The sequence below is a fragment of the Gymnodraco acuticeps genome, unplaced genomic scaffold (assembly GCF_902827175.1).
Source record: "Gymnodraco acuticeps unplaced genomic scaffold, fGymAcu1.1, whole genome shotgun sequence".
Taxonomy (NCBI): domain Eukaryota; kingdom Metazoa; phylum Chordata; class Actinopteri; order Perciformes; family Bathydraconidae; genus Gymnodraco; species Gymnodraco acuticeps.
In genome coordinates this window covers 291,337-312,138 of record NW_022991397.1, presented here as the reverse complement: position 1 = coordinate 312,138, position 20,802 = coordinate 291,337, and the positions used below count along the sequence as shown (strand labels likewise).

Below are 20,802 nucleotides of genomic sequence, written 5' to 3'. Positions count from 1 at the left end.
AACGTGGAATGGACTTCACCCAGACCTCTCAAGTATTACTAGTCATCAACAATTCAAAACTAAAGTAAAAACAATTATATTTGCAGATTACTCCAGCTAACAAGTATTTGATATTCCTAGTATTACTTATATATGCATTTACTTTTTTCCTGGCCCTAACTTTTTTTTTTTCCAGTTTTCTTTTTTTTTGTTGTACTCCTTAATTCTATACGTTTTTGACGAAATAAGTGCAATTTTTATATTGATGCTAATGATGATGCACGGGAGGGCTACTCCCCATAAGCTATGCTTCAGCCCTCCCACTTCTACTAATTTTGTTCATTTGTGTGTATGAATTATACGTTTTTGTTTTTGTATGATTTTAGTAGAATAAATAAAAAACTAAAAAAACTTTGGCATAACAAAAATGCATTCCATCATTTATTAAAGAGTTGAGACTTCTTGTTTAATATTCAGAGCAACCGTGTAATATTTTGGATAAGTCAATCATCTAAAGTACAGGATGCTTTCATTTCCCAAACGATTTCACCGAAACATTGAAGCGAAGAAGTAGGGGTGGCCGCACATCATGAGCTTAGCGGCCATGGAGACAAACTCCTGAAAGTCGACCCGGCCATCTTGATCTTCATCCTGACCCGTCATGATCTCCGCCAACTTGTGAGGGTCACCGGTTGCCTTTGAGGGGAAAATGAATAAAAGAGAGTGACAAATAATTATTTAGAGAAAACCATCATATTTTACCATTATATACCATTGTAGGGATTTTTAACTCTGAGCTCAGGATTAGCTAAAAAGAGTCCAGGAAGCTTATTTACAAGTTAACAGCATTTAATAAAACAATGATACGATGATACAAGGACATTGCAAAAATGGTGGCTCTCAATGGATCAGCTGGGAAAGAGACCGACTTCCAGCTGGCTTCTCCTTTTATATCTGTAGTCTTCTCCTATTGGCTTAGAGTTGACGGGGGCGGGTCCAAGGCATGTCCTGTCGTTTTCTGATGTTAGTTTTACAATATTCTAATATCTGTTGGTCATTTAAACATTCCCTAATAATAGTATTGCAGCGTTAATAAGTGAGGGTTAAAGACAGTGTGTTTAGTGTGCAACACCACTTGTCATTTATATTTTAATTCACGTACACAAAACGTAATATTAGCTACATGCTAATGCTAACCGGAAGTTGACGATATTTACTCGCAAATACCAGAAGTCGAGTGTGTGAACATCCAGTTTTCAGAATAAAGCAGCTTTAAATTAGAACAGTGTTTAAAACGACGCCATATTGATTTTATTCCTTACACCATTTAACTTATTTCAAAATCCCAGAGACTCTTGACGGTAAAGTTCCATCATCTCCCTCCGGCTCAGGTGAAGATTGTCTCCATCCTTATGAGCGCGTGTTTATAGAACACATCCAGAATGTGTTGCATGGCTGAATGCAGAGAGTTATATTTTACTCCGCACGACTGAGGATGGAAATGCAAAACAAATATATCTATCTATCCATCAAAGTTATTTATATAGCCCAATATAACACATTTTACATTGTCTCAGTGGACTTTACAGTTTGTGCAGAACATGAATATGACACACTCTGTCCTTGGACCCTCACATTGGACAACGAACAACTTCCAAAGAAACCTCCCAGTTAAAGAGGAAAGATTGAAGAAACCTCGAGGAGAGCCACAGAGGAGGATCCCTCTCTCAGGACAGACGGACGTGCAATAGATGTTGTGTGTAAATTAAAAAGATAAAACATTTACAACTTAGGCAGTCCAAATGCTTGAAAATGCATGTGTCTATAAATAAGAAGACTTTGAATCCAGGTGGATCATTTAGACACCAAAACAAGGTACAAATCCTAATCCTTTTTAAACTAATAACATCTTATGAAAATGTTTTAATGCATTTAAGGCTGTTACAGGGAGACAATGCAGTTTTGAACATTTGACACATTTTTGCTTAATTCTCTCAAAAGGTTACTGAAAGATACGCTTTTATGGATAAAAGCTTAAAACTAGAAAATGAAGTACTTTGTGAGAGTACATTTTTGTTAAGAATGTGACTCTTAATGGCACATTGTGATGTTGGCGCTATTTCATTGAAACAAAGCATTTTTTCAAATCTGGAGTTTTCATACAAAAGAATATTAAAATAAACTGTTAAATCACTCTAAACCCTCCTGTGAAGTAATGGCAAAAGGATATAGGACATTGGAACATTAAAATTGCCATTACATACACTGTTGCCCATACAGTTTAAATAATTTTGTTCGAAGACAAATTCCTGTTTATTATCAGGTGTAAGTAGTAGTGAATGAATGTTATCAAACACCTGTGCATATGTAAGCCCAGAGATCAAAGGTTACCATGGTGACAACGTTATCAAACACCCCCGTAGAACCGGGCCTGCACAGGTATGATCCTAAGTTAAAACATATGAGGTTATCATGATCAGGCCCGGTTCTATGGGGGTGCATAAGGGTGCATTGCACCCTCAGTTGAGTCGTTATGCACCCTCATTTGAAAAATGAGAAGTGAAAAGTGAAAAATATTACATATATAATAACAATAATAATAATAATAGGAGTAATAATAATAATAAGAAGAAGAAGAATATAGTTGAAATAAAATAAATTGTGGTTAAATAACATTGTCTGCTGCATTTATTTGGTCAATTTAAACGGTAAGTAACGTTATTATGTCAGGTGCAAAACTGCACGTTTCAGAGTGGCCTTTTATTGTGGCCAGCCTAAGGCACACCTGTGCAATAACCATGCTGTCTAATCAGCATCTTGATATGCCACACCTGTGAGGTGGGATGGATTATCTCGGCAAAGGAGAAGTGCTCACGATCACAGATCTTTTCAGATTTGTGAACAATATTTGAGAGAAATGGTTATTTTGTGTTTATAGAAAATGTTTTAGATCTTTGAGTTCATCTCATGAAAAATGGGAGCAAAAACAAAAGTGTTGCATTTATATTTTTGTTCAGTGTATTTAAGTGATGGTTTGACCTGTATTACGCAGAAGGATTATGTGTTAGCGGCGCCATGGTAACACCTAACCAGCACCGACATAAGAGATCAACTCTTGAAAAAGCAATGTCTACAGACCAATCAGAGCTTGTGCACTGAGTTTAAATCCATATGAGGTGATATTCCAGGCTAAAGGAAACACTGTTTGAATTGCTATATGTAGGAAGGACGTCTGTCAGCAATCGCCAACTGATAGAATATAATATAATATAATATAATATAATAATATAATAATATAATATATAATATAATAGAATATCAGCGTGCATCTCCAGAACATCTGACTTTAATTACATGTATAACAATGTAATTCAGAGCAATGCATATACTATATATATACATATCGGCACTGTAAGTGAACGACGCCAAGGTGTGGCACTTATCATTCATATCCCACCATCATCTTATATATTATGTTGTGCAGCACGTCGTATATCATACATTCGCTTGTCTGTGTTCCTGATCAGTTGCTGTGCATCACGCAGGAATGGCACTTATCTGCAGACTGTATGTATTTTACTACAGGTTACATACTTCTATGTCTCCAGTGAGTGATTATAAGATAGTAAAACGTTTTTTGCAAAGACAGACAGGTGCTGGACAGAATATTATTTAAATGGTTAGAAGAGATTTTATTCATAAAACACTGCTGTCTTTTAAGATATGAGAGTAAGCGTAAGCCCGCTTACCGTGTTTACTTATGTTTTTATATTCGTTTTGGGGGGTTAATAAAGTAAACTATATGCTGTTCTATACACATGTATCAAGTCAACAAGTTAAGTAGATGCAATAATCAAATGTAACTGAAGTCAGATCCATTGCTGTCTTAGATAGAAACGTAGGTATAAGCACTATCACATGATGAGAGCTCAATTTTCTTTATTTTTGTTCAATAAAGTCCAGGTTAAAAGTCCATTCTCCTAACTCACTAGTTGTTAGAAAGGCCCATCTTTTTGACTGGGTGAACGTACATATCATCACTATCCAGGGATTGATGTGCATATCCAAATGTACCACTAAACTAAATGGAAATCGAATGGGTTCATTGAAAAAGAAAAGCCCCTGAAATAAGAGATTATGAAACATGTGAACATCTTCACAAGACAAACGTCTGTTCCGATAAGATGCCTTTCTGAACAGTCTCGTGACTCCAGAAAAGTGTCAATCAAGACAGTAAGACCAGACCTGCCCTGATGTGTATCCATCACTTCCGTTTTATGCAAGATAGCCTACTGCCTTAAAAAATGTGGTTGAGTAGATAAGTATCAATAGACAACAACAAGTACAGCCAACCCAGGTGTTACCTTTGAACTTGGCTGAACCCTTTATAAAGATCAAAATGAGTTTAGAGGTAAGTGTACTGTACAGTATGAATGACATAGCCTCTTTTAGGAGAGTATTCAAAACCTCCAGTAAAATAAGCGATTCCACAGTCACGTGCCACATGCAAACACTAGATGGCACTGTGCATGCGTGGCTGGGAGCTGCTGATGTGTTGTTATGGCCGTTAGTTTTCCGCTTTGTATTGCCTCTCCTCTCTGTCTTGAACCAACAAACCATATCGCTGCTTGACATTTCACAGTCTCTGCTCCCGGCTGCAGTATCATGTCACCACAGCGCTGTCAGACAAGCTGCTGTTACATCATTTAATAAGTCTTTTTAAGAGCCCCTATTGAGTTTCCCCAGACTGCATTGTGCGCAGTTCTTTTGAGGGCCGCATTTAACCTAAAATGCTTTTCCTCTCATGTATGTGATAGTGAAAACCGTGGATGTAGGCTATGACATAGCAGTTTAACCTCTGCCTAATAGGAATGTGTGTAGTTTTTGATGTTTAGAGTATGTGAGCATCATTAGGCTCTCTCAGGAGGAACCCCAGATTAAAGAGGCCTTTTTTAGTTTATGGGGGTTGACCCTTTCCTCTAATGTGTTATGTACTTTTTTGTGAACGTAAATGGTCTCCAAAGGCTTTGTTTACTTCCGTGCACTTACGATTCTATTGGCTAGTGCTCCAACAGATCTTAAACTATAGGCTAGGGGGCGAGACATCTAAGCTGGTTGACCAATCACAACAGAGCCGGCCAGCTAACCAATCAGAGCAGACTGGGCTCTGGTTTCAGACAGAGGGTGAAAAGAGGTGCTGAGAAAAATAAAGGGCTTTTGGAACATTAAAGCATGGAGACAGTAGAGCAGGCATCCTCAAAGTCCGGACTCCGGTCCGGATCCGGACGGAACCACAACTGTCTCTGGACTCTGAGCAAATTATACTTTTCATATGTATTATCTGTGTTATCTGCGAGATATCGCCACAACGCAAAGAGTCCAAATGATCCGCTATGTCCATAGACTGCAAACTGTATTCCACTGTCTGTGTGTGTCTGTCAACGCATTGGTCCAATCACATTCAGCATCCCGTCAGCGTTTTCCCCCCCCAAACAATCTGCGAATCAGAGGCACAGTAGGGCGGGTCTTCGCGGAATGAGGGAGGGAAAAATGTGTGTCTCGTCTCTTTCAACCTGTCTGAGTCAGAGCGAGAGTTTAAAAAAAATAAATTCAGAGCGAGAGTTAACAGCTCATCTAGTTCCATCTGTACTGTAGCTAGTAGCCTAGTTTCACCTACCGGGGTGGCAACTGACACCCTAAAAATAGGCCTTGCCACCCCAGCTGCCACCCCAGTTGGCAGCTTTGTTTTGAAAGAAAAGTTGTGGCTCATCGGACATTTATGAGAGAAAGTCTCTAATGTCCGAGTGCAAGTGAATGCAGCACAAGATGCACGTCATGTAACCCCTCCCCCGGTCCTGGTGCGAGCGTGGACATACGATTGGCGGCGATTTCATTTGAACGGGACGGCGCAAAACGAGAAGCCTTTCGGACCCAAGCACTGAAGGAATGAGGTATTTGCGGTCTACAATGACAGAGAAGAGACTGTCAGTGTGGCTGTACTCAGCATTGAATCAAAACGCACTACAGCTGTTGATCTTAATACGTTTGTGAGGCGTTTTGCTGAACAACATGGTAATCGCCGCATTCAGCTGTAATAGACATGTCAACTTGATGCTCTGCTCACGGATGAGCATACACAACTGTTAAGATGATGACCTTACGTTTGTAAATATATTTTTTTCTTTGAGGGGGTCTGCCCCCAAAAAACTGTTTTAAGTCCTGAGAAAGTCAAATAAGACGGTGTGTAAAACTTCACTGCCCAGCCAAAATAAAGTAACCACTTTGATTTAACTAGGCCAGTAGGTAAGGACCTTCCACTGGATAATAACTGCAGTATAAAGAATGCATGACTGAAGTGATGGAGACCATGTTGAAGGCAAACAAAAAGAGGAAATAACAGGTCAAATCAAGCAAATCCCCTCTCAGATTCCACAGCAACCAGAAGAACATAAATACTGGCTGGTGATTTGATTAATCAGCTTTGTGATGGAATAAAAAATGCACAGTGCATTTCCTTAGCTGTGGGTGAGTCCACTGACACCACTGACAATGCTCAGTTGCTGGTGTTTGTGAGTTTGTATGATGAGGCAAAGGGGGAGTTTGTTGAAGATGTGTTGGGCCTGACGAACCTCAGTGGACACACAAGGGGGCAAGACATTTATAAAGCAATAATGGGAATGCTGAATGAAAGAGGGTGCAGCTGCCTTTATTCATAACTGTGCAGCTCTTACACTGCGACTCTGAGGGGTCAAGCACAGACACAATAACAATGAAAACTGCTGCATACAGATTATTTTTGTTTTTGCAACCTCGTGTTAAGAATCTTGTTGCAATTGTTTAAAAGTTTAAATGACCGTAATAAACGGACCTTTGTCTTATTGAAACATTTATTTTGGACCTTTAAGATTTGTATTTGAGTACCCCTGCAGTAGAGGCATCAAATACTAATATGAACCTGAAGACAAACATAGGGCCACTTAAAACCTCTCTCTCCTCTCTCATCTCTCTAATCTCTCATCATCACTCCCTCTCATCTCTCCTCTCTCCTCTCCTCTCTCTCTCTCTCTCTCTCCTCTCTCTCTCTCTCTCTCTCCTCTCTCTCTCTCTCTCTCTCTCTCCTCTCTCTCTCTCTCTCTCTCTCGTGTTTTTCTTTCTATTTTAGAGAGACCATCTTACCATCTGACCATCTCCCTTTACTGGAGATATTTTGGTTTCAAAGCGATATGGCAGATGGCTTGACTGTGACTGTACACTGTGACTGTGACAGGAGGGTGGCCCTCTCTCACTTTAGAGAATACAAGCCTAACAAAGCCTACTTCCCTTAGTATATATTTATAAAGCTCTTGTGAGAAAATTGTATACCAACCTTGAAGCTCTACTGCAGTATCTGGAAACTGCTTTAGATTTCAAGTTTGTCTCAACTCAGAGATCTCACAATTCAGACAAAAGTATTTTCACATTTCTTCCATGGCAGGTTATAAAGTCCATCACTAACTACCAATAACAGACCGATTTGGGTCAACTTCAGATCTTTAAGGTAAGCTTGGCCTTTGTCCTGTTTTTTTTAATGATTTGATCTGCAAATGAGAAAAAATACAGTTGCAAAAAGCAAACGTTATTACATTACATGTCACATGTTAGACGCTTTTATCCAAAGTGACTTACATATTCAATACTGTGGGCAATCCCCACAGGAGCAATTTGGGGTGAAGTGTCTCAGGGACACAACGACATGCTGACTGCAGTGGGGTTTGAACCTGTGACCCCCTGAACCCAACACCTACGGACTAGTCCACTGCCTCTGTTAGAATGGAAAGATTTATTGATTTTGGCAGGTAATAGACTGTGAGGGGAAACATTTTTGGTGCTGCATCGTTGATTTATACAACTTTTAAGAATATTCATTGTGACAGTGTTATGGAAGTACAAGGCTCATTCTTAATTAAAACAATTAGGAGAGTTTAACAATCTTCTCATAACTTAATGCAGGAAAGATTTATATCTAATTCACAATAGATCTTTGCATTACAGCCTCACTGAAGATGAATGAAAATTGCCCTAAAATGTGGAAACTGTGGATACGTTTTCTAGCTTTTGAATAAATGATAATATATCCACACTTTTTTTTTTAATGCTTCAAATATATTATTTATTCTGCATATCCTCATGTAATAATAATATATAAGGATATGCAGTATGAGTAAAGCATATATTTTTCACAAGATTCACATTACAGCTCTGTCATTTTGATCCTTTAAGTAGTGCATGCATGATTCAATCTGTAAAAAAGGTCAAATCAGTACATGTCGTGCAATTCTATCCACAGACCAAGAAAAGACCATTCAGAGAGCAATTCAATGCTCCTATAATCTCATTAAAGTCTGTGTTGCCTGCATTATGTTGCTTCAATTTCAGATGTATCTGCTTGTCAAGGTGACCGTACAGTTCTTCTTTCTCTGAAATGAAGAACCACGGAGAATCGGATGAAAGAAAGTGGATGTCTGAGAGCTTTTGAACTCACTTCCAGCATTGTTACCTCAGTACAAAACAGAAGGAGCACAGAATCAAACACAGGGACGTGCTCAAAGTTTTTTTCAAGTAGTAGGCCTAATAAGCCCTTCAGTGCTTTTCATCATTTTAGAGACATAACAAATATCTTCAAAATGTGCCTGGTAAATATGTTTTTTTCATTTGAAACCTGATGGATCTGCACAGCTTTGACGTATTAGAAGACAGGATACTGACAGGATGTCTATCGGATAAATACAAATACATAGTGTTGTGCAAAACATGCCTGATAGTTGCATCTACTCAAAGAACGTCTCCTTACAACCTATTACAAGTCGGTCAAGCATTGGTGCATTTTCACTTTACAAGTTTGAAATAAGACACAACCATTTTGTATCCATCGTGAATCTGCATACAGGGTGAGATCATGACATAAACAACTGTTAGACCAAAATAAAACATAACCTACAGTATCTTCCTCAAGCCTCTATTGCCGAAGCCGCGGCGGGGAGCTGTGGTCTCAAGGTCCTAGGTGCCTCAAGGGGCGGTTACCCTCGAACCTTCTGGTGGACACCGGTGGTCAGGGAAGCCGTCCGACTGAAGAAGGAGGCCTTCAGGGATTTGTTATCCCGGGGGACTCCCGAGGCAGTTGCAAGGTACCGACAGGCCCGAAGGGCAGCAGCCTCATCCGTGGCCGAGGCAAAGCAGCGGGTGTGGGAGAAGTTCGGAGAAGACATGGAGAAGGACTTTCGGGCGGCACCAAAGTTGTTCTGGAAAACTGTCCGACACCTCAGGAGGGGGAAGCAGGGAACCATCCAAGCTGTGTACAGTAAGGATGGGACGTTGTTGACCTCAACTGATGGAGTGTTAGGGCGTTGGAAGGAACACTTTGAGGAACTCCTGAACCCGACAACTCCGCCCTCTATGTTAGAGGCAGAGCTGGAGTATGACGGGGGATCAACACCAATCTCCACAGTGGCAAAGCCCCGGGGGTGGATGAGATCCGCCCGGAAATGCTGAAGGCTCTGGGTGTTGAGGGACTGTCATGGTTGACACGTCTCATCAACGTTGCGTGGAAGTCGGAAACAGTACCGAAGGAGTGGCAGACCGGAGTGGTGGTTCCCCTTTTTAAAAAGGGGGATCAGAGGGTGTGTGCCAATTACAGAGGCATCACACTACTCAGCCTCCCCGGGAAAGTTTACTCTAAGGTACTCGAAAGGAGGGTCAGGCCGATTGTCGAACCTCAGATTGAGGAGGAACAATGCGGATTCCGTCCTGGTCGTGGATCCTGGAGGGGGCCTGGGAGTACGCTTATCCGGTCTACATGTGTTTTGTAGACTTGGAGAAGGCGTATGACCGAGTTCCCAGGGAGTTACTGTGGGAGGTGCTGCGGGAGTATGGGGTGAGGGGGTCTCTACTCAGGGCCATCCAATCTCTGTACTCCCAAAGCGAGAGCCGTGTCCGGGTCCTCGGCAGTAAGTCGGACACATTTCCGGTGAGGGTTGGCCTCCGCCAGGGCTGCGCTTTGTCACCAATCCTGTTTGTAATATACATGGATCGGATTTCGAGGCGTAGTCGTGGGGGAGGGGGTCTGCAGTTCGGTGGACTAAGGATTGCACCACTGCTTTTTGCAGATGATGTGGTTCTAATGGCTTCATCGGTCTGCGACCTTCAGCACTCACTGGATCGGTTCGCAACCGAGTGTGAAGCGGCTGGGATGAGGATCAGCACCTCCAAATCTGAGGCCATGGTTCTCAGCAGGAAACCGATGGACTGTCCACTTCAAGTAGGGAATGAGTCCTTACCCCAAGTGAAGGAGTTCAAGTATCTCGGGGTCTTGTTCTCGAGTGAGGGAACAATGGAGCGTGAGATGGGCCGGAGAATCGGAGCAGCGGGAGCGGTACTGCAGTCGCTTTACCGCACCGTTGTGACGAAAAGGGAGCTGAGCCAGAAGGCAAAGCTCTCTGTCTACCGGGCCATTTTCGTTCCTACCCTCACCTATGGTCATGAAGGATGGGTCATGACCGAAAGAACGAGATCGCGGATACAAGCGGCCGAGATGGGTTTTCTCCGCAGGGTGGCTGGTGTCTCCCTTAGGGATAAGGTGAGAAGTTCGGTCATCAGGGAGGGACTCGGAGTTGAGCCGCTCCTCCTTCGCGTCGAAAGGAGCCAGTTGAGGTGGTTCGGGCACCTAGTTAGGATGCCACCTGGGCGCCTCCCTAGGGAGGTGTTCCAGGCACGTCCAGCTGGGAAGAGACCAAGGGGTAGACCTAGGACCAGGTGGAGGGATTATATCTCTTCGCTGGCCTGGGAGCGCCTTGGGATCCCCCAGTCAGAGCTGGTTGATGTCGCCAGGGAAAAGAAAGTTTGGGGCTCTCTGCTGGAACTGCTACCCCCGCGACCCGACCACGGATAAGCGGGAGAAGATGGATGGATGGATGGATCTTCCTCAGATTCTACTAACAGTTACTTTTGTTGGAAGCATGAACTGGATACTTTGGTTTGCATACTTTTTGATTAATATTGAAGCACCTTGAAAGACATGAATCAATACAGACAATGATAATGAGATGCTGCTTTAATTTGGGCTGAAAAGTTAAATGAAATGTGTGAAATTGTCAAAACATCTGGAAACATATGGGGAAACTTGTCGCGAAAGAGAAAGTGGTACATTCCAACAAAATGTCCTGTGTGTGAATAAACTGAATTTGTAGTTGTAATAAGTCGTATTCTTTCAAAACACAAACTCTATTTATAAAATGAATTACAATGAACGTAGATCAAAGGCAGGTCGATCCAGCTAGTAAGCATTACAGGAAATGCATCAGTATATCACACTTAAAGGGGAAAACATTCAAAGCATAACCTTGATAATTATAACCCAACCCTGAGACATATCCAGAGAGGAATTCAAATGGCTTGCAAATGCTCTCATAAATGCACAGAAGCCTCTGTCGTCTGCAGTGTGTTCATTCGATACCTGTCTGTTTGATCAAGTGACTGCAGTCTCTCTGAAATGCACAGCCAGAATGTTTCTGACTGACATCATTTATTGTGCCAATGTTTTCCATCAGATTAAAACAGAGCTGCTGGATGAGATGACGTCAGGCTGACATGATGAAGTACCTCCATCGGCCACTGGGTGGGGCTCAAGGTTGCCAGTAAGCTGGTGAAGTGTTTCAGTCTGGAGGGACTTCTTTTTGGATAAAAGAGCATTTCTGTTTTTTCTACTTTATTTAGAATTGTTCTTTTAGTTACAATAAAGCAAAGACATGCACAATATACAGTAAGTAGGCACCTGAAACCTTTACATGGCGTACAGGGAAAAAAAGGAGACGTTGGGTATTGTGTTTTTTCTTTTAATGTTTATTTTATTATCTTTGCTTTTTAATGACTGTTTTTAAATGTCATTTTCTTCATGTCTTTCATTTCTGTAAAGCACTTTGAATTGCCTTGTGTTGAAAGGTGCTATATCAATACACTTGCCTTATTGCCTGAGAATATTCTAAAGCTGCCAGTCGACAGCATCGTAGACAAACAAAAAGGTCAAGGCTAACCCACTCAAAATACAACAAAAAATACTGAAAGGAGGAAAAGAGAAAACAAAACAAAAAAAAACATTAAGAATTACGTAATCTTTACAGAGTAAGTAAAATACAAGCAGCAGCCGAGCTCTTTAATGAAATGAGACCTGTTCCCAAAAGAGAATGGCTTGATACATGCACAAGATGATAGAGAAGTCAATCATGTTTGATGGATGTATGACGGCAAAAGAGAGCAGAACAGATTCAAAGTTTGACGGCAATACGACGATTGGCTGTTGGAGATTGTGGCAAAATGTAGTTCAATCAGGAGAGACAGTTTTGATGTGATGATACATATTTAATGCGCAGATACACAAATGAATGTGACAGTAGTTTTGTCGATTAGACCCTGTTGTGCAGGAGTATCATTCGGGAGGGTAGAACCGATCCGATGAAAACCCCCCGGGGTCTAGACACTGGTGTAGTGATGTGTCGGTCGCGAACGAGCCGGCTCTTTTAAGTGAACGACGGGAGCCGGCTCTCGCCCGCGAACGAGCCATTTTTGCGGAGGGATCTAGATCGGCATGAAGGCATAATGCAATGTGCACATTATCCCGCTTATTACATGGCCACATTCTCAACAAAGTAACGACATGACTCCCAATATTAATAGAAATGCTTTTATGGATTTTGAAAATGATTTTATTGATTTAAATTGACATGCATCCGCTAAGAAAAGTAGTCCGTTGTTACTGTTTGAACTAACGTAGCAACGGCAGGAACTGCTTCGATAGTGTTTTTGAGGAGCTTTTTGATTACAGATTTGAAAACATCGTTGCTTGCTTTAAAAGTAGCACAATTCATTATGTCAAACCTTGGAAAGTATCTAGATATCCCTGCCCTAATGCCAAAGGAACTGCCAACTGAATATGTGTCACCGTTTGATGTCTATGTCTGGACCGCTGCGTAAAAAGGAGGGTTTCTGCCCCGTTACTTCTCTTCTTACTTCTATAAGAATAAAACACGGGGGACTGAGATCTCTTTTTCTCCCCCTCTTCTGACAGCCCAGCAGCTGATCTCAGAGCACGCTCTCCTCTCCTGCAGGGGGGCGTGGTCAGCTGCAGCTCACAGAATCAGCCCCTGCAAAAACAGCGCTAGAAAGAGCAAATAGAGCGAAATGAGGCATGGCTAAAATGCAGGATCTGTTTGGTATTTTGAAAAAAAAACCTATATTTATATACTTTATATAAGTCGATACAGTACCCCCTTTTTTTTAAATAGTTTTTATAGGTGTTGCTATCTGTTTTGTGTAGCGTGGTTCTACAAGCAAGTCAATGCATTCATTGGGTGGTATCAGAGAGTTACACAGGTCTGTAAATGCAATGAAAACAATTGGCCACAGCAGATCATTTATATTAAACATGTAATTTTTACTTTTTAATACTTCAGTGCAAAGGATGTATTGAATAATTTAAGTGATATATGTGTGTACACATATAAATCATTAGTCAAAACAGGGCCACATTTGATTTAATTAAAAGGTATAATAAGTGGTAAACTGAAGAGCCGTTTGGGAGCCGAAAGAGCCGGCTCTTCTTGGTGAGCCGAGCCAAATGATCCGGCTCACCAAGAAGAGCCGTAATTCCCATCACTACACTGGTGGTGGTGAATGGATAGTTGGGTCGGTCTGAGGAGGAGTGGTTTAGCTTGACCCTGGATTCAGAGGGACGGGAGGCGAAAAGGGGTGGAGGAGGGTTGCGTCGAGTCACCTGAAATGACTGTCAGAGGGGAAAGAGCAGAGTTTAAAGGGTGTGATGGCACGCTATGATAGGCTCTTGGGAATAGAGCGAAGTGATTGGCTAAGCTGAAGAGTGACGCCCCCGGTCACTTATTGAGAGGAGAGAGAGTAGAAACATGGAGATAGAAATACATGAATGAGTAAAGACGGTCTTGGTTGAACTTGCGCTGAGCTTCATTTGTGGGATGTATTAGGTGTTAACTTATAATCATCTAATTCGAGTTAGCTGAGGAGTAACAGAAATATTTGATGGATGTGTAAGGGTAGGCTTCATTTCTTATGAGAACGGGTCTCTCATTACTCAGGTGTCATAGCCATTGGAATTGATTAATTTCTACCCGACGCCATTGTTGTTATTTTCCGTGGCACCTCGAGGCTTTCTAAAACCCCCCTGGATCCTCCATGTTATATATGTTGACATTACCTTCTATGTCATTTGGATTGTCTGTTATAATATCATTATGTTGTTTTATTCTTTAACTTCATGACCTCTTTTGCACGTCTGTCGGTCCTTCCCTTTCTTCGATTGATTATAGGGATTAGTTATGTGTGTGTTGTACTGTAAGGGTCTAATGACAGAGGGTGTCAGATGCTGTCTTTAAAGCTGTGAAACACACGGTTGTCTTGGGATATGTAAATACAAATGTCATCTATATGTATGTTTAATTTCTGCCATAGTGTTTAAAATACATTAAGCAGTCCAGCTTGCTTCTTTAAAAAAGGACACTTGTGTAAAGGATGACATCTTTATTGAGGTGGAATACTTTTCAAGGACAAAAATAAAATATCAGAATCATGACATTTAGTTTGTAGTGATTGAAAGTTCCACAAACTATAATATAGTTTGGATCTTAATGATGTAAAGGAGGGATTGGGGATTTATTCTGAATGCTCAGACTTTCTTAGAACCCTGATCCTTCATGTCTTGGAAGAATTCATTGCAGGTCACAGTCAGCTCAAAAACCAGAACGACAAACTCCTGGAAGCTGATTTCCCCGTCCTTGTCTTCATCCAGCCCGCTCATAATGTGCTCCAGCACCTGGGGGTCCTTGCAGCTCTGAAACAGAATAAAGAAAGTAAAACCGGGAAGAATCTATTTTTTCCACTCAAGATCAATTGTTGATGGCAAATGCACTTGAAAGCTTTAAAAACCATGGGGTGTTAAGATACCCAGACACTATAGCACTGCCCAGATCTGCTATTGTTCACTAACAGACCGTTGCTTAGGGTCTATGTCACATGTGTCAAACTCAAGGCCGGGGGGCCAAATCAGGCCCGTGGTGGATTTAATTTCGACCCGCAGGATAATTTATAATTCCTATTAGATCTGGCCTGCCGGTATATTGCACGCACACCTTCACTCCATCCTGAGGGTCTCCTCAGCTCAGAGTCTGAGCCCAAACATTGATGACCTTGCACCCAAGATGAGATGCCAAGTATCTGAACTAGCATCACAGAGCAGCACACTGAGTTTAATGGATGTTTCTTTCTGCACGTCTTCTCTCACGACAACAGGACATGCTTGGTTTGTTCTTTGAGGTAAATTGCTTTTTCTAAACTGCTGTTGACCTGTGGTAAAATGTACTCATAAGAAATGACTCTGGAAAAGCTGCAGATAGAGCCATAAGAAATGACTCTGCAGATAGAGCCATAAGAAATGAATGTAACTGATTATTTCATGTTTAATGTTGTTTTTATAGGCAATAATTTAAGCTTTGTTAGTTCCAGGTTTAATATGTGCAATAAGTCAATAGGAAGACAACACAAGGGTTAAACTATTGTTTTCCTCCGTTTGAACACTAAGTACTCTTCGGAAATATTCATTTTGTATTTGTGGAGAGCGCAAAACTTTGGATTCATGGTGACTAAACTGTCCCCATAAAGAAAAGGAAAAAGAGGACAAGAAAAGTAAAACAGGTTCAAAGACAGAGTGCTGGACGTCACTCAAATCAATAGAAGAAGACAGGCAGGAAGTAAACACTAACGGGAACAGTAGAAGAAGACAGACAGGAAGTAAACACTAACGGGAACAACAGACGAAGACAGGCAGGAAGTAAACACTAACGGGAACAGCAGACGAAGACAGGAAGTAAACACTAACGGGAACAACAGAAGAAGACAGGCAGGAAGTAAACACTAACGGGAACAACAGAAGAAGACAGACAGGAAGTAAACACTAACGGGAACAGCAGACGAAGACAGACAGAAGTAAACACTAACGGGAACAGCAGACGAAGACAGACAGAAGTAAACACTAAATCAATGCGTTTAGATACTATTACAGCACAATACGCAGTTCATTTAATTTTTAGGGACATTTCATATCCATAAAAATAAATGGGCTGACTGCAAACCAACATTTGAACATTACTATCAAGAACTTAAACAATGCATTAGCACTATTAAAAACATCAGGAATAAGAAAGCAATTCAAACTATTATGGTATTTAAAAAATATTGAATCTGAAGTATCAAAATGTATTTGTCCTTCTTTCTTTTCTTTATGTGCTTCCTGTAATGTCATGTTGCTTTGCATGTCTGCCCCTGGACTTGTGTATGTTGTTCATGTATGATATTGAATAGATGAACAAAATAATATTACAGCACAATACAAGTTTGACAATTGTACTATATTAAAGGTCACCTATTATGCAAAATCCTCTTCTTCATGTCTCTTCTACATCAACATGTGTCCCCTCTTCTTCATGTCTCTTCTACATCAACATGTGTCCCCTCTTCTTCATGTCTCCTCTACATCAACATGTGTCCCCTCTTCTTCATGTCTCTTCTACATCAACATGTGTCCCCTCTTCTTCATGTCTCTTCTACATCAACATGTGTCCCCTCTTCTCCATGTCTCTTCTACATCAACATGTGTCCCCTCTTCTTCATGTCTCTTCTACATCAACATGTGTCCCCTCTTCTTCATGTCTCTTCAACATCAACATGTGTCCCCTCTTCTTCATGTCTCTTCTACATCAACATGTGTCCCCTCTTCTTCATGTCTCTTCTACATCAACATGTGTTCCCTCTTCTTCATGTCTCTTCTACATCAACATGTGTCCCCTCTTCTTCATGTCTCTTCTACATCAACATGTGTCCCCTCTTCTTCATGTCTCTTCTACATCAACATGTGTCCCCTCTTCTCCATGTCTCTTCTACATCAACATGTGTCCCCTCTTCTTCATGTCTCTTCTACATCACCATGTGTCCCCTCTGTGGAAAGAGACTCTGAAAGTTTCAGGAACAAAGATTCTCTCTCTTTTTGATCCATTTCTATAAAAACCTGTCTGAAAATGAGCTGATCAGATTTTGGCCACTTTATGATGTCATAACGATGTTTTGTCTTGTGTAACCATTAGCCAATCACCAACCAAGGTAACCCCCCCCCTGAATCTCCTCCTAGAGCACCATTGTTTGATATATTGATGAAAAACAGTATACTAGGGGACCTTTAAGTGTTATAAATTGTATTCTAATTATAGTGAGGTGTCAAACCTTTGCTTTCAGTCCATTACTCACCTTCATGGAGTCACCAAATTCCCCCTCCAACAGGTTCTTCAGCTCCGATTTGCTCAGCTTGTATTTGTCACCTTCTCTTCCAGAATATGAGTGGAAGACTTTAATGATGCCTTCAATGGAGGATTCCAGGTGGGAAGCCATATTTCAGTCGTGTAGTTAATGCCTGCAATGACAAATCAGTGCATTACATTCCATGCCACTTGTTAGACGCTTTTATCCAAAGCGACTTATATACATTCAGTAGCGAGGACAATCCCCACAGGAGCAATTTGGGGTGAAGTGCTCAGGGACACAACAACATGCTGACTGCAGTGGGGTTTGAACTTGCAATCCCCCGATTCAAAGTTCAGCGCACTAACCACTGAGCCACAGCCCCTAATAAAACACCAACATTGTATTACAAACTAGTTAAACGCTAAATACAAAAATGGTGCTTCAGCATTTCTGTGGATTTGATCCGGTTTTCAAAGACGTTACTTTGTGGTGTTGTTATTGTTCAGTTGATTCCTAATGTCCTGGCACACAATATTCTGTCTGCACATTTTCCTGAAGGTAAATGTCATTAATGAAAAGTGTTGTTTTCTTTTGGCTTCATCTGTTTAACTTCTGTCAGTAAAGGATACCTAAGCCGTTAAATGATGCAACGCAGGGAAACAAATTGATTGGATATTAGGTCCAACTTCTAAGAGCTTTTTTAAACGTTACTTCACTTTGATAAACACACACATTCAAAGTGCAGACGAAATGATGTCTGTTGAATGTCTCTATCCTTGCATCCTTTGTTTGTCTTGATGTAGCTGCAGTGATGAAAGAAACATGTCAGACTTTATGTGACCTTAAAGTATTATCGTATCGTACGTATTGTTCTTATAGAGATAGCATGCTGTTAAATTATGCAACGCGGGAAAGCAAATTGATTGGTTTACTTATATGGTCCAACTTTTAAAATCTTTTAAAAAATGCTTTGTATTAAGAAATTAAATTAAGACATTTTAATAACAAATTAAGACATTTGTTATATAATAAACAAAATAAATACAAAAATGTGACTGTTAATAAATGTCTCCATCTTGTATCCTTAGTTACTTTATCTTTCTTGATGTTGCAAATGGAGCTGCTGTGATGCATGAAACATTTCAGACTGAAATAATAATAAATTAAACTTATATAGCGCTTTGCTAAAAACTCAAAGACTTGATTAAAACACTGATGATTTGAGCAGATTTGTTCCACATTGAAAACAAAGATTGTTATGTTTAAATTATTCATTGTTGTTGTAAGATAAGAACTTTATTGATCCCAATTTGGGAAATGTGTGTGTTGCAGCAGCATAAAAAGACACGGCGTTGTACAATACAAATTAAAAGACAAGAGACAAACAAGAAAGTTGAAATGTTGAATTTACAAATGTACAATAACGAGATACAGTATAAAGCAAGGTATTATATATACATAAGTATGTGACAGATGGAGTATTAACTGAATATATAAATGTAAAATGAACAGTGAAGAGAGAAAACGATGGAAGATGTCCTAAATTTAGCCGAAAGCCAAATAAAATGCAGGTTAAAAAAAGGCTTAAAAACTGAGTCTATTAGACACATGAGACGCTGCTTCGGAGGGGCTGAGTCAGGTCACCCCCACCCTCCACGAACACAAAGGACAGACCCCCTGCTGGGCAGCATGCACAGGTGGCTCTCCTTACCTCAGAGAAACGACCTGATGCCTCAGTGCCGAGGCTCGGTCAGGTTTCATCGTTTGAATGTCTGACGGTTCTTATCATTATGAGCAGAGACGTGCTCGAGTTAATAATGCAGCGCTGCTCTATAGAAGTCTGAGAGAATAGCTCGCTCTCGATCCACGGTGAGAGAGCCAGAAGTGCCACATCACTTTTGTGAATGTCGCGGCGTCACATTGCTTTAATGAGTCTCCATGATTGCCGTTAATCATTCCCTCCCGCTGAGATCAGGGAGCTAACTCAAAGAATGCCAAATGCAAAGTGTGTTCATTAACTGAGACGAACACTAAAGCACGAGTATTTGGAAATGTTAGAAACCGACTGCAAATGCTACTACGAGATCAAATAAGATTTTTCAACACTTCCCCCCTCGCCAGGCTCTGTTATTGAACTCTCATGACTGTTCAAGGCAAGTTTATTTATATAGCACCTTTCAACACAAGGCAATTCAAATTGCTTTACAACAATGAAACACATTAAGAAAATGTCATTTAAAAACAGTCAAGATAATACAATAAATATTAAAAGACAAAATACTTGAATAAAAGTTACAGTGAAGTCTAAGATGTGAATAGTTCAATTAAAAGCAGCGACAAAAAGAAAAGTCTTCAGCCTGGATTTAGTCAGGTTTCTGGGAGTTTGTTCCAGATATTTGGAGCATAATAACTTCTCCATGTTAGTTTGACTCTGGGGACAGAAAGCTGACCCTTCTAACCTTGATAGCTTCCCAAACTTCTGTTATAAATAAAACACACAACTCACCTGATGCTGACAGATCTGCTGCTGGATGTGGCTTCTCCTCCGCAGTTATATGGCTCCTCTCACCTGTGTGCAAATCAGTCAGGATCAGGTAGACGCCTCCCTCCAGCTGCAGAGCCTTGTAAGGCAACCACAGGCGCTTTATTAGTCCCTACCATGTCATAGCAGGAGAGGCATAACTGTTATCAAACCAAATGTGACCATGTATGTGCCTGCATGGAAGCTAGCATGATTAATGCAACTCTGAAGCCACATAAGGGATCATATTCATGACAAATGCTGAGTGCATTTCACAAAAACAGCTCAGTGACAATTAGCCTCATATCAACAAGTGTAGCCACTAGTTCTGTTATAAAGTTTAATTTCATAACTGGACACACTGTACATTTTACATTCATATTTAATGTAATATTCCATTCTCTACACGTACATAATATCCTGTTTTATATTGTGTCTAAAGCCCTAAAGAGTTGATATATGTTTATGTTCACGGTCTACATTATATTTCCTACTTTTTAATGCTGTTTTAATTCGATTTTTTAATTCTTTAATTGTTTATTTCTACTCTTTAATTTCTACTTATGTGCTTTGTTTTGTTTTTTATGCTGCAGCAACGCAAACAATTCCCAATTTGGGATCAATAAAGTACCTCTTATCTTATAATCTTTATCTTACAAGTGTAGCTAGTCAGGGTTGAGCGAAGCAGGCAGGACCCACATGCAGGTTTAACAGAAAACACCTTTATTTCAAGGCTACAAAGACAAACAGCAGAAGTCTCTCCCCCGTGAACACAGTCAACAACAACAAGGATCTCACACAGACTGACGGAACAAGCAGAACCTAAATGCACACAGCACTAATGAAACAAACAGGACCCAGGGGAGGAGGGAGGAGAACACACAGGTGCACCAGGTGAACACAATCAGGTAATCAGGTAGGAGAACTCAGAGCCAGGAAGCAACAGACGAGACGGG

General features: G+C 40.7%; 1 protein-coding gene across 1 annotated transcript; it reads right to left on the bottom strand.

The window, feature by feature from the left end:
• Positions 1-14,541: 14,541 nt before the first annotated feature.
• s100a1 (S100 calcium binding protein A1) lies at positions 14,542-19,911 on the bottom strand. The gene is made up of 3 exons (XM_034241386.1): positions 19,832-19,911; positions 17,332-17,494; positions 14,542-14,866 (listed from the first exon to the last, which is right to left on the bottom strand). Exons 2-3 carry the CDS (start codon positions 17,470-17,472, stop codon positions 14,702-14,704), a joined length of 306 nt encoding a protein of 101 aa, XP_034097277.1. The 5' UTR covers positions 17,473-17,494; positions 19,832-19,911; the 3' UTR covers positions 14,542-14,701.
• Positions 19,912-20,802: the final 891 nt, after the last annotated feature.